Genomic DNA, 13179 nt, shown 5'->3' with positions numbered 1-13179 from the left:
ACCAGCTGTTTTCTCTGCAAATGTTGCAGTGGGGACAAGACGGCCACTGGCTTCTCTCTGATGGTTCACGTGCTGGGCAGCTTCGTGAGGCAAGTGCAGCATGCAGGTGTTGCCTTGCTACGGCGATTCCGCTCTGGGCACCTTGGATGTTGCATATTATAGGAAGGTGGCGTGAACAACGGAGCTAGCAGCTTTGGCACTCCTGGAGAACTATTCAGAAAGAGATCTCAAAGCACCTTATAAACACTGAATTAAGTTTCCCCATCCCCCCCCCCAGGAACTTGGATCAGTATCTTTATCCCCAGGTTACAGAAAGGGAAACTGAGGCCAGGGGATTACTTGAAAGGCTGGCTAGATGCAGAGGGTTTAATACTTGGGGGTCCTAGACAGAGAGGAGGCTGGACTTCACACCTGGATGAGGAGGCTTAAAAACCTCAGCGTGCTGGAGGACCATTCCTACTCATGGCTTAGGACTCTGTAGCCCCTGAATATTAAGCCTTTAACTCACAGTTTGACCATTGTGGCAGAGGAAGGAGTAGAAACCAGAGTCTTTGTTTTTTTCCCCCACCTGCCCATGCTCTAACTACTAGACCACACTCCCTCCAGGTCATCCCAAGTTTGAGCAGCCTCCTCCTCATGCACATGAACTGCCCTTGAGTTCTCACGTCCTTATAGATTCTGCAAATCTCACTGGAGACGGGGGCGGATTCTGATCTCAGCGTAAATCCAGTGTCATGCCATGGAAGTCAATGGTGTTTTAGTGGTTTGAGTCAGATCAGAAATTGCTCTCAGCAGTTGAAAGTGAAATTCCAGTAATGCCTTGAGCAGACGCACCAGGTGCATTCAGCAACGTTCTCTCTCACGTTCAGTTTATGGGAATTACACCTGGGAAGGTAACATACCACCCCAAAAAGTGCAGGTCTCGGTTATTAATGGAACCGTTTACCCAGGAAACATGGAGGCCATGAAGAAGATCATGGTCAGCTCTTGATGGCAGGGCCTGCTTCTTACTGTGTGTTTGCACCACAAACAGCATAGCAGAGCCCCAGTCAGGGTTGGGGCATCTCGGTGTTACCATAATACAAATTACTGGCGTTTTATTACCAGAGTCCTACTTGAGTTCCGTTCTTCATGAGATCACAGGCCTCTGAGCCTGGCTACTTGATATGATGAGAAGAATGTTTGGAGGGGACAGATCTTTGCCCTTTTTCTAGCATTTTTCATGTGGGGATCTCAAAGCATTCTAGACACACTAACCTTCACATGCCCTATGAGGTCTCTTATCCCCTTCTTATAGCTGGGGAAGTGGAGGTGATTAGCATGAAGCCACATAGCAAATTAGTAGTAGACATGGGAATAGAATCCAGCAGTCTGGACTCTCACTTGCTGTCCTCTAATCACTAGACCCAATTCCTTCCCAGATCTGAGAAGAGAACCCAAGAGTCCTGGCTCCTAGTCCCCCCTTGCTCTGACCACTAGACTCCACCCAAGCCACGTGCATTCTGTTGGATTCTCACGGGCCCCTGGTTCCTGCCAAGATGGTCTCACTTCACGTGTCTTGAGATCAGATCTCCATCTCTGGAAGTCTCCATGTCGAGATGCTTTAGCCGAACACAACCTGTTGGGCTTCACAGTGGGGTACCTGGGTGACGTGTGATACGCTGGATGTCCCACCAGCTGATCTTCCGACCTTCAGCTTCTATGAATCTTTTCTTACTGGGAGGTTCTTGGGGGAGGAGTGATGGCAAGACCTGGGCCCCATCACGTGGGCTGATCATGTGGCTGTTGGCTACTTTTTGGTGGGGAGCGCTGGGTTGATCATTAGCTTCTGCAGCGAACCCAGAGGGAGCTGGCAGATGCTCCTGGGTTGTTTATCGGCTTAGTCAAACACCCCAAAGTTCAAGCGCAGTTACAACAGGAAGAGCTGGAGAAAGCAAATGCAAAAGGCTGGACGCTGCTGGGGGAAGTTGAGCGAGGAAGGCAGAAGAGAAGGAACCATCTGCTTTGGACCCAGGCCTCGACCTGAGTGACAGAGGTAAAAAGGGAGGCGACAGCGTTAGGGTCTCTAATGGGACAGGGCAGGGGGATGTCTCACAGCCCAAGGAACTGGCCCTGCCAAGAGGACCATCGCATAAGAGCCCTCTGTCTGAACCAAGCCATTACGAGTCTGGATGCTAGACCAGTGCTGCTGGTCTAAGAGGGTCTGTCTGCTCTCGGGATATTGCTGCTCTGCCTGTCTTTCATCCTGGCAGGAAAGTATTTTTTGTGTGTGTGTGTGTGTGTGTATGCGTGTGTACGTGTGCGCGCCTAAAAGAGAAGCGTGCCTGCTTTTGTAGGGGTGATAGACGAGCCCCAGTTGGAAAACTGGGAAGTGAAGCAGATCTTAACCCCTGGTAGCAGATCAACCCAGTGATCACACAGAGACCACCAGGTTAGGCGTAGGGACCAGGGATCTTTTCCCTTCAGTTTTCACACCTGATCAGAGGCATGATCATTCCACCAGACTCTTCTAGCCGGCTTTTCTTAGAGCTGGGAAAGGTCCTGGCCGCCCTGTACTGTACTCCCTAAAGGCCGCCCCCCCCTCTCACCCGCGTCCCGCTCAGGGGCCAGGCCCATTGGCGGAGCAGCGTAGATAGATTCCACCATGTGGTGTCTGGGGAATACGTGCTGTGCTTTTATCTGCATGTGGCCTGTGGCTCTCCGTGAGCAGTGAAGGAGAGGGTGCAGCTCACGTACCAATCTCTGTATTCCTGGCTCTGCAGTTGGCTTGATGCACCTCTCTCTGTGCCTGTTCCCTCCCCCACCCCCATTTGTAAAATAGAGAAAATGATACCTGCCTCTACATAAAACGGTTGTGGGATTGATGGATGTAAGCCACTGTCTATTCTCGGAGTGATGAGGACTCCACAGGGAGGTGCATGCACCTCATAATGGCCAGAAATCGGCATTAGTATCAGTCCACGGGTGTCCAGGACTGGAGACAGAACTTTCTCCGGGGATGGTTGAAGATTGTGCTGTGAATTCCCCCAGCAACCAAAGACTATCACAAACCTCACTCCTCTCCTGCGCCACATTCAAGGCGCATTTCTTGGACCTGGCCGTCTCTAATCCAAACACATAGCGATGGGTATCTGCACACGCTTCTCCCTCTGTGGGGAGGGCGAGAGACCAAACCCCACGGGACTGACGTGCAGTCATGTTGCTTCCTCCACTTCTGGAAGGTGCACAGATACTACAGTGATGAGCGTGGTATAAAAACCTATCGAGAATAGAATTTCAGAACCAGTATGCATAAGCCTATAGAAATCTAACCCTGGGTATACACATGCTCCAGGCCTGCAGCTCCCTTCTCCATTGCAATCGCGTCGGATACTCCTTGCTCTAGGACAGGTGGTGGCCAGAAAGACAGAGCGTATGTTGTTAAGGAATGCCAAGGAGTTGCTGTTTTATTTTTTCCTTGGGCCAGATTCAAACCAATCTCCCACCCCCCAGCCATTAATCAAACTTTATTTTTCCTGGCAGCAAATGCCTGGGACGGCCAGCTGGGGGTGGGAAACGTTCTAGCCAGGACTATGATCCATCCTTCATAATGCTTCATTTAGCAGTTGTGACCCTATTGTCTCCAAAATCCTCTTCCCCTCACAGAAACGTTTATTACATTTTCAGGAACTTGCAAATACTGCCAGCGTGAGCTGCTCCCAGAAGGGAGCAGAGATCAAACTCCCATAGGCAGGTGGGCCAGTCAAAATTAAATGTGTGAACCTCTCTTTTAAATAAAATAACCTTTATTTACACATGCAGTATCTGTGCCTGTCACTACCCCAGGTACACTTGCACATCCCAGTTCCTGATGGTCCCATGGATATGATTACCAGTGGTCAGCACCCTGCAGTCTGTTCCTTAAATCTAGCAGCAGGGTGCAGAAATTGCTAGCTTTGAGTCTAGCTGTTAGCTAAAAGACCATGTGCATCCCCTCCACCCCCATGGAATTCAGAGTGTTTCTTATCCCAGGCCAATGCATGAGACACATGGTTAGACCATTAGCGGGGTGTTCATGGTGCGTTCCTCTACATCAGAGAGAGAGATCCCAGTGAAGTCAGACTCAAAGACCTAAATGCAGGACTACAAACGCGACCTGCTGTATCTTGATTTTTGGATTGGCAGCCAGAATAATCCATTTCAGGTTACTACCCTCAATAGACACTAAAACTCAGCTTCTTTCCTAAGTAAGACCAATGCAAACCTGCAGTGCTTCCATTTGAATGGAAAATGAGAGGGGAAAAATCCCTTTGTTTCTAGAGAAATTCTCCCCTTAATTTTCCACGTGTGTGTGAGACAGAGACGCTGTGAATTTGGAAAGTCCCCCTGGTTCTGGATACTAACTCGTTTGTTTTTGCGTACGTGAAGTCAATTTAGTGTAGAGGTGAACAGAGTGAAACTTATATAATAGATCCCTGCATGCAATTGAGCCATTGGAATAGTGGTACCCAGGGACGTGGTGGATACTTCATCACTTGAGATCTTTAAATCACGACTGGATGCCTTTCTAAAAGATGCCTTATAGCTCAACCAAAAGCGATGGGCTTGATGCAGAAGTTACCGGGTGAGGTTCTCTGGCCTGGGTTATGCAGGAGTTCAGACTAGCTGATCAAAATGGTTTCTTCTAGCCTTAAAAAAATAAATAAATCGATCTACAATTCTGTGCTTCATTCCTTCTGTTTTCACAATGAGCTTTTCACCAGCTGGAGTCACAGCTGACGGCTCTTAGTAACGCATTCTTCTGTGCGCCAGCAAAAAATGGCACAGGCTGTACCTAACCTCGTGCAGCGGATGGCTGCAAATAGCTGTTTGCAGATCCAGGTCCTCTGGATGCAAGAAAGAGGTACAGCAAACAGTAGGGCTTAGCGGCTCATGGGGCTTGATAGTGGAGCAGGTACCCTTTCGATCGGGAGCCAAGGGATTAAGTCTAGCCCAAGTCACTAATAAGCCCGTCTTGTCTGCTGTCTGGTTTGGTGGCCTACCCACAAATGAATTGGGCGGATCTCAATCCAATTTCCAGCAGCCCACAAAAGTCAACACCCCAGGTCTAGTGCAGTAAATCTAGGCATGAGGCCAAGGGCCGAGTGGACTATGGAGAATGAATTCCCCTCTCGGCCCCAGTCCCGTCAGATTAACATCAGTGCTGCCTAGCCAATGCATGCTAGATAGCAGCCAGCCCATTTCTGCCCTCTCTTGCCATACATGCCGTATCTGTGATTCTCTTTGATACCATATTTCTGTTTGAAAACATCTGAATTTCAATACAACTTGACAACTGTATCACGCACTTTGATAGTGGCAAGTTTCTGCTGAAGGATCCCAATGCACTTCAAACTATATAAATGCAGCCACTTCTGGGGTGGGGCATCAGAGAACATTAGTGCATAGAACACTAGGATGGGGAGGAGAAGGCAGTTGGGACCAAGGATAATCTCATATCACATGCCATAGGGTCGCTAATGTTCACACACAGCAGACAGGACCTTGTTATTAAGCTCTCTTCTAAAAGAGTTGCAAAAAAGTAACTTGTAGGTGTGTCTCTCTCCATGGGAAAGACAAAGAGGGTAGCAGAGCCTGCTGGATTTTGAACCTTGCAGCTCTAGGGATTCTGGCTATTTCAAATGTGAAGCTAAGGGCACCAAGCCATCCCATCCAGCAACTCATATTAGTTCATTTAGCCCAGATCCCTGTCTCTGCTTTGCTTCCAGGGGAGCTGGTGAAAGAAAAGAAGAAACGGGGGGTGTCTAATCCCCATAGGCTCTGGATGGATTGGAATGGGGAAGTCAGCCTGCAGTACGAGCCCACAGCAACTGGAAAGCACCTGCTTCATCCTCAGAGCACTCTTCCTCCTCCTCTGCTGCAAGCATGGTAAGGAGCTGAACATGCAGAGGTGCCGGGGGTCAGCTGCATGCCAGCAGCAGGGATTCCAGTGGGGATCTGAGCAGCATGCACCTGCCAAAGGCAGGGGATTGCTGAAATAGAGGGGTGGGCATCTGCTGGCGTGGTGGCAGGAGCATGATGGGTCCTTACATCATTAAACACAGCAATGGCCTGGCAGCATTTCCCTTGTGCAGAGGTTATCAGCGATGACAAGGTTCCACTGGGTCATCTTGGGAGCTTTGCCCCCAAATTCAGTAGGACCAGGGTTTTGCACTTAGTCTTTCTCCTTCCCCTCACCAGTATGGGATTCCTCCCAACCCCTCTGGGAATCTTCCCCCCTCCTGCAGTCCCTTGCCCAGTGGCTCCCTCCCTGCTTTCAGGACATGCTTGAGATCCAGCTGATTTTGCAATGCCCAGTGCACCTCTGCCCCCGATTTTCCATTCACTTGTGTGAGCTTTAGCCTTTAGGGAAGCTCCAGATCCAAGAGGATACCATATTGCGGGTGGCCAGCCGAAGAATACGGTACCCTCTCTTGCACTGTGCCGAGGTAATGCTGACCCACAGGAGAGTGGCCCTACTGAATTACCAGCACCATATCCTGCAGCACCCCAGTGGTTATTTAGGTGGTCTCCCACCCCAACCAGACCCAGCCCAGCATATCTTGGGAGATCTTGCATACGCACTGATCTCTAAGGCAGTGTAGTAATATGGACTAGGAGGACAGAATGTTATAACACTCTGTTGCCCCCTTTAGCCCAAGCAGTTAGCCAAGATTTGGGCCCTTTCAGGGTTGTTTCCATTAGAATGAGAAATCTGTGATAGGGAGTGGAGAGATTCTTGGTGTGATCTTGTTTATTTACAAAAAAAAAAAAATGGGGAGAGAGAGAGAGAGAGTCCTCATTCCTTGAGCACAGGAGAAAGAAGCAGCAGGCAGTTTCCTTGCTCAGAAATCCCTGCGTCTGCCCCTCCAGCAAGCCCTGTACCCAAGAAGCTCAGAAGAAATTCTTCTGTCAAGCTAGCTAACACCTCTTGGAGAGGTGGATTTACTGTGGCCGTTGTGGCGTTTCTAGTGTAGACATAGCCTCAGGGTCACTCCACAACTGCTTCTCCTGGCTTGCAGCAGCTAACGTACACAGCTGGCCACCTGCCATCCTAACTACTGTACTGCGTTTGCAGTCAGGAAAATCCCTCGACCCACAGGGCTCAGGCTTGGTCTACACTACAAACTTACTTCTGTGTAACTGTGTCACCCTAAGGGCCGTCGTTATAACGACCTAACCCCTGGCTACGTCTCCGGGAGGACTTCTCCCATTGACATAGTTACCACCTCTTGGGGAGGGGGAGTGCCTACGCCGAGGTGTAGGTAGCGTCTTCACTAAGTGCTACAGTGATGCTGTAAGTGGAGACAAGCCCTTAGCTCTGACCTGCCATGTGCCTTGGGTGGGGGTGTCCCTCCGCTGTTCGTCATGGTCATTACAAACAGGCTTAATTGCTCCTTCCAGTGAAACACAAAGAGAGTGTGCTTGGCACAGCCATTGACTTTAACGAGGTCTGCGGCTGTCCTGGCCTCCAAAGCCTGCTAGATGGTAGCCATTAGCACCTTTCAGCAGAATGGGTGGAGTTGTGTAACACTGACAGCAGACGTGATGCCATACGCTCTGTCTCGCCACCCAGCTTGCTGCCAGTGCAAGATCCTGCGCTGCAACGCTGACTACGTGGCCGCCACCCTCAACCTGCGCGGCTCCAACAAGGACACGGCTTACTGCAACGCCCTGCGCTCCTACTCCCACTGCACCCGCAAGACGGCCCGGACCTGCCGGGGCGACCTGGTCTACCACTCTGCCGTCCACGGCATCGAGGACCTCATGATCCAGCACAACTGCTCCAAAGAAGGCCCCACTTCGCCGCCCCGGCCCCGCCCACCGGCACCCAACCACCAGGGCTTTGAGTCCCTGGACATCTGCAACTACGAGAAGAACTTCCTCTACAAGCATGGCCAGCCCCCCACCTACCAGCACTGTGCGGCCTTTGGGGACCCCCATGTCCGCACCTTCCATGATGAGTTCCACACCTGCCGAGTGGAGGGCTCCTGGCCTCTCCTGGACAATAACTACTTGTTTGTGCAGGCAACTAGCTACCCGGTGGCAAAGAGTTCCAACGCGACTGCCACCGGCAAGGTAACGTCCCAGCCTGTGATGGGCTGGTGGGGGTTCCCCAGGCTTTGGGCGGCTGCCATTGCATTCACGGTGCGAGAGGGATGGAGGCTCAGAATCAAATGTAAGAACCATTTATGCAGTGACAGAAATGCTCTCCAGGTGCTGCTGGGCTAGGGCAGGGGGCGGGATAGATGCGGTCCATGGACCACTTGCTGGTTGTCCAGCTACACCTGGCTGCTCACATGGTGCTGGCCCCTGCTCCTTAATGCCCAGCTGCTTAAATTGCATTCAGAGAAGTTAAGAAAAATATATTAAGTACTTTCCTAATGGGACTTTTTACTTGCCACATAGGGCATAGTAGGCAGCCCTAAAGGTGGGGCGGGGGGGGGGGGTTCGTGCAATTAAGAACGGGAATGATGCTTGGGTTCAAGAGTCCATCCTTCCAGTGGTGGCCAGGTGAACAGTGGGAGGGGCTCCAGACTCTGCTCTAGGAGGTGCTCCAGGTCTGGGTCCAGCCTGGTATAGTGGAAACCCTGTCTTTGGGGGTACAGTGACCTGCTACTATGAGTCCTAAGAAAGATGATGGGCCATATGGTAACTTCCTGATCTCTTATTACAACGTCAGCCAAGGGCAGGGCCCTACTGCGCTGGGTGCTGCACAGACAGAGTTTCCCAGTCCCCCAAAGAGCTCACAATCTCAACAGCCAAGACAGACGGCCACTGGGTGGAAGGGGAAGCAGTTTGCCCAAGGTCCGGCAGCAGGTGAGTGGCAGAACTAGGAACAGAACCCAGGAGTCCCGAGTCTCAGTCCAGTGCTCTGGATGTTGGACCAGTAGTTCTGTACCTTGACCTGCCTCCCATCTATCAATATGGGAAGGGCAGGGTGGTTGTGTGATCTCCTGACAGATATCCAGGAGGGTCACAATCCCTTCCTCTTTCCCCTCTCCCCACCACGGTTAACCGGAACTAGACTGTAAGGCCTCTGATCCAGCCTTCTGGCTTTCTTTTTTGCCCTGCAGCTCACGATCATATTTAAGAACATGAAGGAATGCATCGACCAGAAGGTCTACCAGGCCGAAATAGACAACCTGCCGGCTGCCTTTGAGGATGGCTCGGTGAACGGTGGCGAGAGGCCGGGGGGGAGCAGCCTGATCATCCAGGAACGCACGCCCGGGCAGCACGTGGAGATCCGGGCTGCCTACATTGGCACCACCATCGCCGTGCGTCAGGCGGGCCGGCAGCTATCCTTCGCCATCCGGGCAGCCGAGCAAGTGGCGCGGGCCTTCACTGAAGAGCAGGATTTGCAACTCTGCGTTGGCGGTTGCCCGCCCAGCCAGCGCATCTCCCGCAGCGAGTGTCGCCACAGTGGGATTGCCGCCGAGACGGCGCGACTGCTGTGCAAGGAGAAGCTGCCGGTGGAGGACGTCTACTTCCAGTCGTGCGTCTTTGATGTGGTAACCTCGGGCGATGCCAATTTCACTCTGGCCGCACATGGTGCTCTGGAGGATGCAAAGATGTTCCACCCAGATGCTGAGAAACTGCACATCTTCCAGACTGGGGTGGGCTGTCGTCTAATCTCTTTACCCTTCCTCCTTGTCATAGTCATCTCTAACCTCCTGGCTATTCAGCTGTGCTTTTAACACTCCTTGTCCATCAGGTACCAGGGCTACAAGAGGAGTGTCACTGAGCCAAGTACCTGTAGCTGCACTGTGACATACTGCCTGGAGTGAGGTGGACATCAGCTGAAAGGAAACAGTGCTCTACCCAGAATCCGCTATCATGGGGGTGGAACCAAACCGGCGAAAGGCCCCGGTCTTAGAGAAAAGGCCTGGAAATAGCAGCTCATGCTTCCTATTCTCAAACATGCTGAGGACTGGATTAGTTGAGTCTTGTTCTGCTCCTGAATCTTAGTGGAATTTTCCCATCGTGGGTTCTGATTTATTTTTATTTGTTGACAAAAGTGGGGAAACTGCTGCCACATGGGGAAAAAACCCTACAGGGACTTATCTTCTATTTTCTCTCTTTTTTTTCTGATCATGTGTCTGAAACCCAGGGTGTGGCTCCTCTGAGCTTCTGCCACGCTAGTTGTAGCACACAAGATAGGGGTCCTGCAAATTCCCTTCTTGCTTTTCCTCTACCCTACATGCACTTCAGTTCCAACGTAGCTGTAGCAGCCTCTTGCTCAGGAACCTGCTAGTTAGAAATGATTGACCCCAGCGTGGATTCCAAGCTTTTTGGGGGGCAAAACTTGTTGGTTTCTAGCTTCAGACATTCTTGTGAGAGCCCCTGCAGAAACCACATGGAATGAAGTAGAAAACTGCAAGAGTGTAACCAGAATGTCTTGCTCAAGTTTTGAGATTCCTTGAATCACTTGGGCTAGGAACAAATATTTTCTGCTGTGTTCCCATTGTTTTTAGACTCTTGGTATAATGCTAACTTGTAGCCATCTGTCTGCAAAATGTCAAATCTCTGAAGTTTCACTTTAAAATTGTCCTCTAAGCATTGCCATTTCTCTCTTTTGGGCACTAATCTAGGACTGACTATAGCAAATCCCAGACTTTGGACCACTGCTGAGTTTCAACAATACAGTATCAAGAAAAATCCATCTAATGTTCCCCTTTTTTAGCCCAAGCATTATCCGTTATTCTGTCTCCCATAGTCCCACAAAAACCCAACCAAGAACACTGGCTTGACTTCAAGAGTAAGGTTAGTAATGTGGTAAACCCCAGAAGCAGCAAAGGCCAAAGCTAGCAGATTGCATCAGTGACTGGGTAAAATATTAAGGAATGTACATAAATATTGCTGTGAGGCTGAAGTTAAATGTTTAATATATTTGAGGTTTTAAGAGAAGTGAAGTTCGATTTGTTAACAAATATTTTCCAAATACAAAGACTTTTTTTTAAAAAAAAACAGGATTCATCCACTAAACAACTTTGCAATTCTTGTCCTGCTGAACTGTGAGAGGAATCACGGAGCTTTGATTCTACAAACATGGCATTTGCAGAAGAGAACAGTCATTGGGGGAGTCTTGTAGGATTTGCAAACATTGTTGCATGAAAGAATTTTTTAAAAAGTGTGTGGGAAGGCTTATCAAACCGTAAAACGAGGTTCATTTTTAGGGCTCATGTTTCAAGCCATATTTAGTTTATTTGTCTAGTCCTGCTTTTTCCTGGCTCCTCTGATCAAAGTCACAGTAAAAGGTATAGTATAGGGAGCCTCTGAAGTACTTCTCCCTCACACACCGTCCCCCATGGGGTGTCTTCTATAAGAGTTTCTCTGTTTCTTGTACATTGGCATCGTTGAGCCATGAACGTTTGACATTAAAGGTGTCTATTTTTGAAGTCCTCGTTTCCTGTCATCTGTCTCTTATTTCCCTGGTTGGCGTGCAACAGGTGAAGATAATTATATCTTGTATTCCACCCCTTTCGCTCCTTTCATTCCAAAGCACTTCATGATCTAAATATACACACACTGCATTGGGGGTAGGAGGGAATAGCAGTGGATACTCTCACACGCCACCTACAATCAAGCTCCACCCACTTGTGATACGAAAATGGGGACAACACTTGCAATAGATTGTGTGGATCTTCATAATGTGATCATTGTTCTTCTTCCTTGCTCCCAGTAAAACACTCACCATCAGAATGAGGCGCCAGTGTTAACAGGCCTCAGAAATGAATGAGGGCAATTCGCACCTCTGAGCTGTTGTTTCAGGCTCTCTGCAAATGCAGGCAGGCACTCCTGCATTGGTTGACATTTGGTTTGCATTTTCAAGGTTCTCTCTGCAAATATAAGGGCCAGAAACTTATTTTATTTATTTAAAATGAAAATTTAGATTCTGGAACACTTTTCATCATGGCTCCTATTTTGTATCAGCTCACTGGGCTACTGTGACCCAGCCCAGTTAGGTCCCTAGTGATACGGAATTTATTTCACCCATTATTAAAATGCATCCACCTCTGGAATGGAACGCAGCAGCTGTTTAACAGCACACAGCAATGCTGCCAAACTGCCAGGAAACAAAGAACACCACAATTTCTGAGTGAAGTACCAGAGGCAGTTTTAGGGATGCAGAATATAATTACCCAGTAGAATTTGAGCTAGGATACAGCAGCTAATGAACCTATTACTGAGAAAAATGGCAATGGCTCTTTTAATGACCCCAGGTGATCAGGTCCTCAGTTTAACATCTTGGCTCCTCCAGACCTACTGGAATCTGGTCCCAGCCCTGGCCTCTTTGCACTTCTCCAGTGGCATAATGGGGTACAATGCCCCCCTGGGAACGGCGACCAATGCAGAAGCATCAGGGGCAACCCTGTGCTGCCCTTGGCATATGGGCATGGCAAGGGAGTAGTGCCATGGACTCTGGCCCACTCTGCGTCCCTTAGCACTGCGCTGAGGCATTCGCTCTGTACCAGCTACTGAACCGCTACTGCTGTCTGCGGCCCCCCTGGCTTTTCCTCAGTGAACTCTCATCCAAGTACTATCCAGTGCCAATGTTGCGTAGCTAAACCTTTCCCTCCCTGCCTGAGAGATACAACCTACAGAACAATCAAACTTCCAGATGGCACAAAGTAGTTGCCCACCAGCGCCCAGTGCCTTGATCTGGTTTCGTTTATGTCTGCTGCACTGAACCATTTTAATACACTCAAATACAGCCCTGCCTGTGGCCAGTTCTCACCCAGCCGAGACCTGATCTTTGGCCTGTTACTTTACCAGCAGAGGAAATACCAGCAGAGGAAATTGATAAGAAATAGCACTCATTCAGAGGCTACAGTAGTTGATTGGGGGAAGGGGTGGGGGAAGAGCGTTTCCTTTGATTTCAATGAGCTTTCCATCACAGTACTAAAAGACACTCTGAAATATAGTATGGCTGCCAATTACCACCCAGCTTAGAGCAGATCTTCAGCGGGGAGGGGCAGAGGGGTGGTCTTAGGGGTCATTACCTCGCCCTGTCACATCTTAATTGTGCACTTTACATTTACATGGCATCATTTATCCAAAGCAGGTATTTAAGCCTTTCACCCCACATCTCTTAGAGGTGAGCAAATTTCACCCCCATTCCACAGAGAGGTAAAAATCAAGGTGAAGTGACCTGCCTAA

General features: G+C 49.7%; 1 protein-coding gene across 1 annotated transcript; it reads left to right on the top strand.

Moving 5' to 3' along the window:
- Positions 1-5750: 5750 nt before the first annotated feature.
- HJV (hemojuvelin BMP co-receptor) lies at positions 5751-11417 on the top strand. Its single transcript, XM_048828688.2, has 3 exons — positions 5751-5907; positions 7595-8097; positions 9096-11417. The coding sequence occupies exons 1-3, from the start codon at positions 5814-5816 to the stop codon at positions 9714-9716; spliced, it is 1218 nt and encodes a 405-aa protein (XP_048684645.2). The 5' UTR covers positions 5751-5813; the 3' UTR covers positions 9717-11417.
- Positions 11418-13179: the final 1762 nt, after the last annotated feature.

Source organism: Caretta caretta, chromosome 24 (assembly GCF_965140235.1).
Source record: "Caretta caretta isolate rCarCar2 chromosome 24, rCarCar1.hap1, whole genome shotgun sequence".
NCBI lineage: Eukaryota > Metazoa > Chordata > Testudines > Cheloniidae > Caretta > Caretta caretta.
Note: the sequence above shows the minus strand (reverse complement) of the source record. Positions and strands in the feature narration are given on the sequence as shown.

What these genes read in the sequence shown, in the direction of transcription:
- HJV (XM_048828688.2), top strand. Translation starts at nt 5,814, where the DNA reads ATGGGGAAGTCAGCCTGCAGTACGAGCCCACAGCAACTGGAAAGCACC. An exon ending in CCTCCTCTGCTGCAAGCATG is followed by an intron (nt 5,908 to 7,594) that starts GTAAGGAGCTGA and finishes CTCGCCACCCAG; the next exon opens with CTTGCTGCCAGTGCAAGATC. An exon ending in ACGCGACTGCCACCGGCAAG is followed by an intron (nt 8,098 to 9,095) that starts GTAACGTCCCAG and finishes TTTGCCCTGCAG; the next exon opens with CTCACGATCATATTTAAGAA.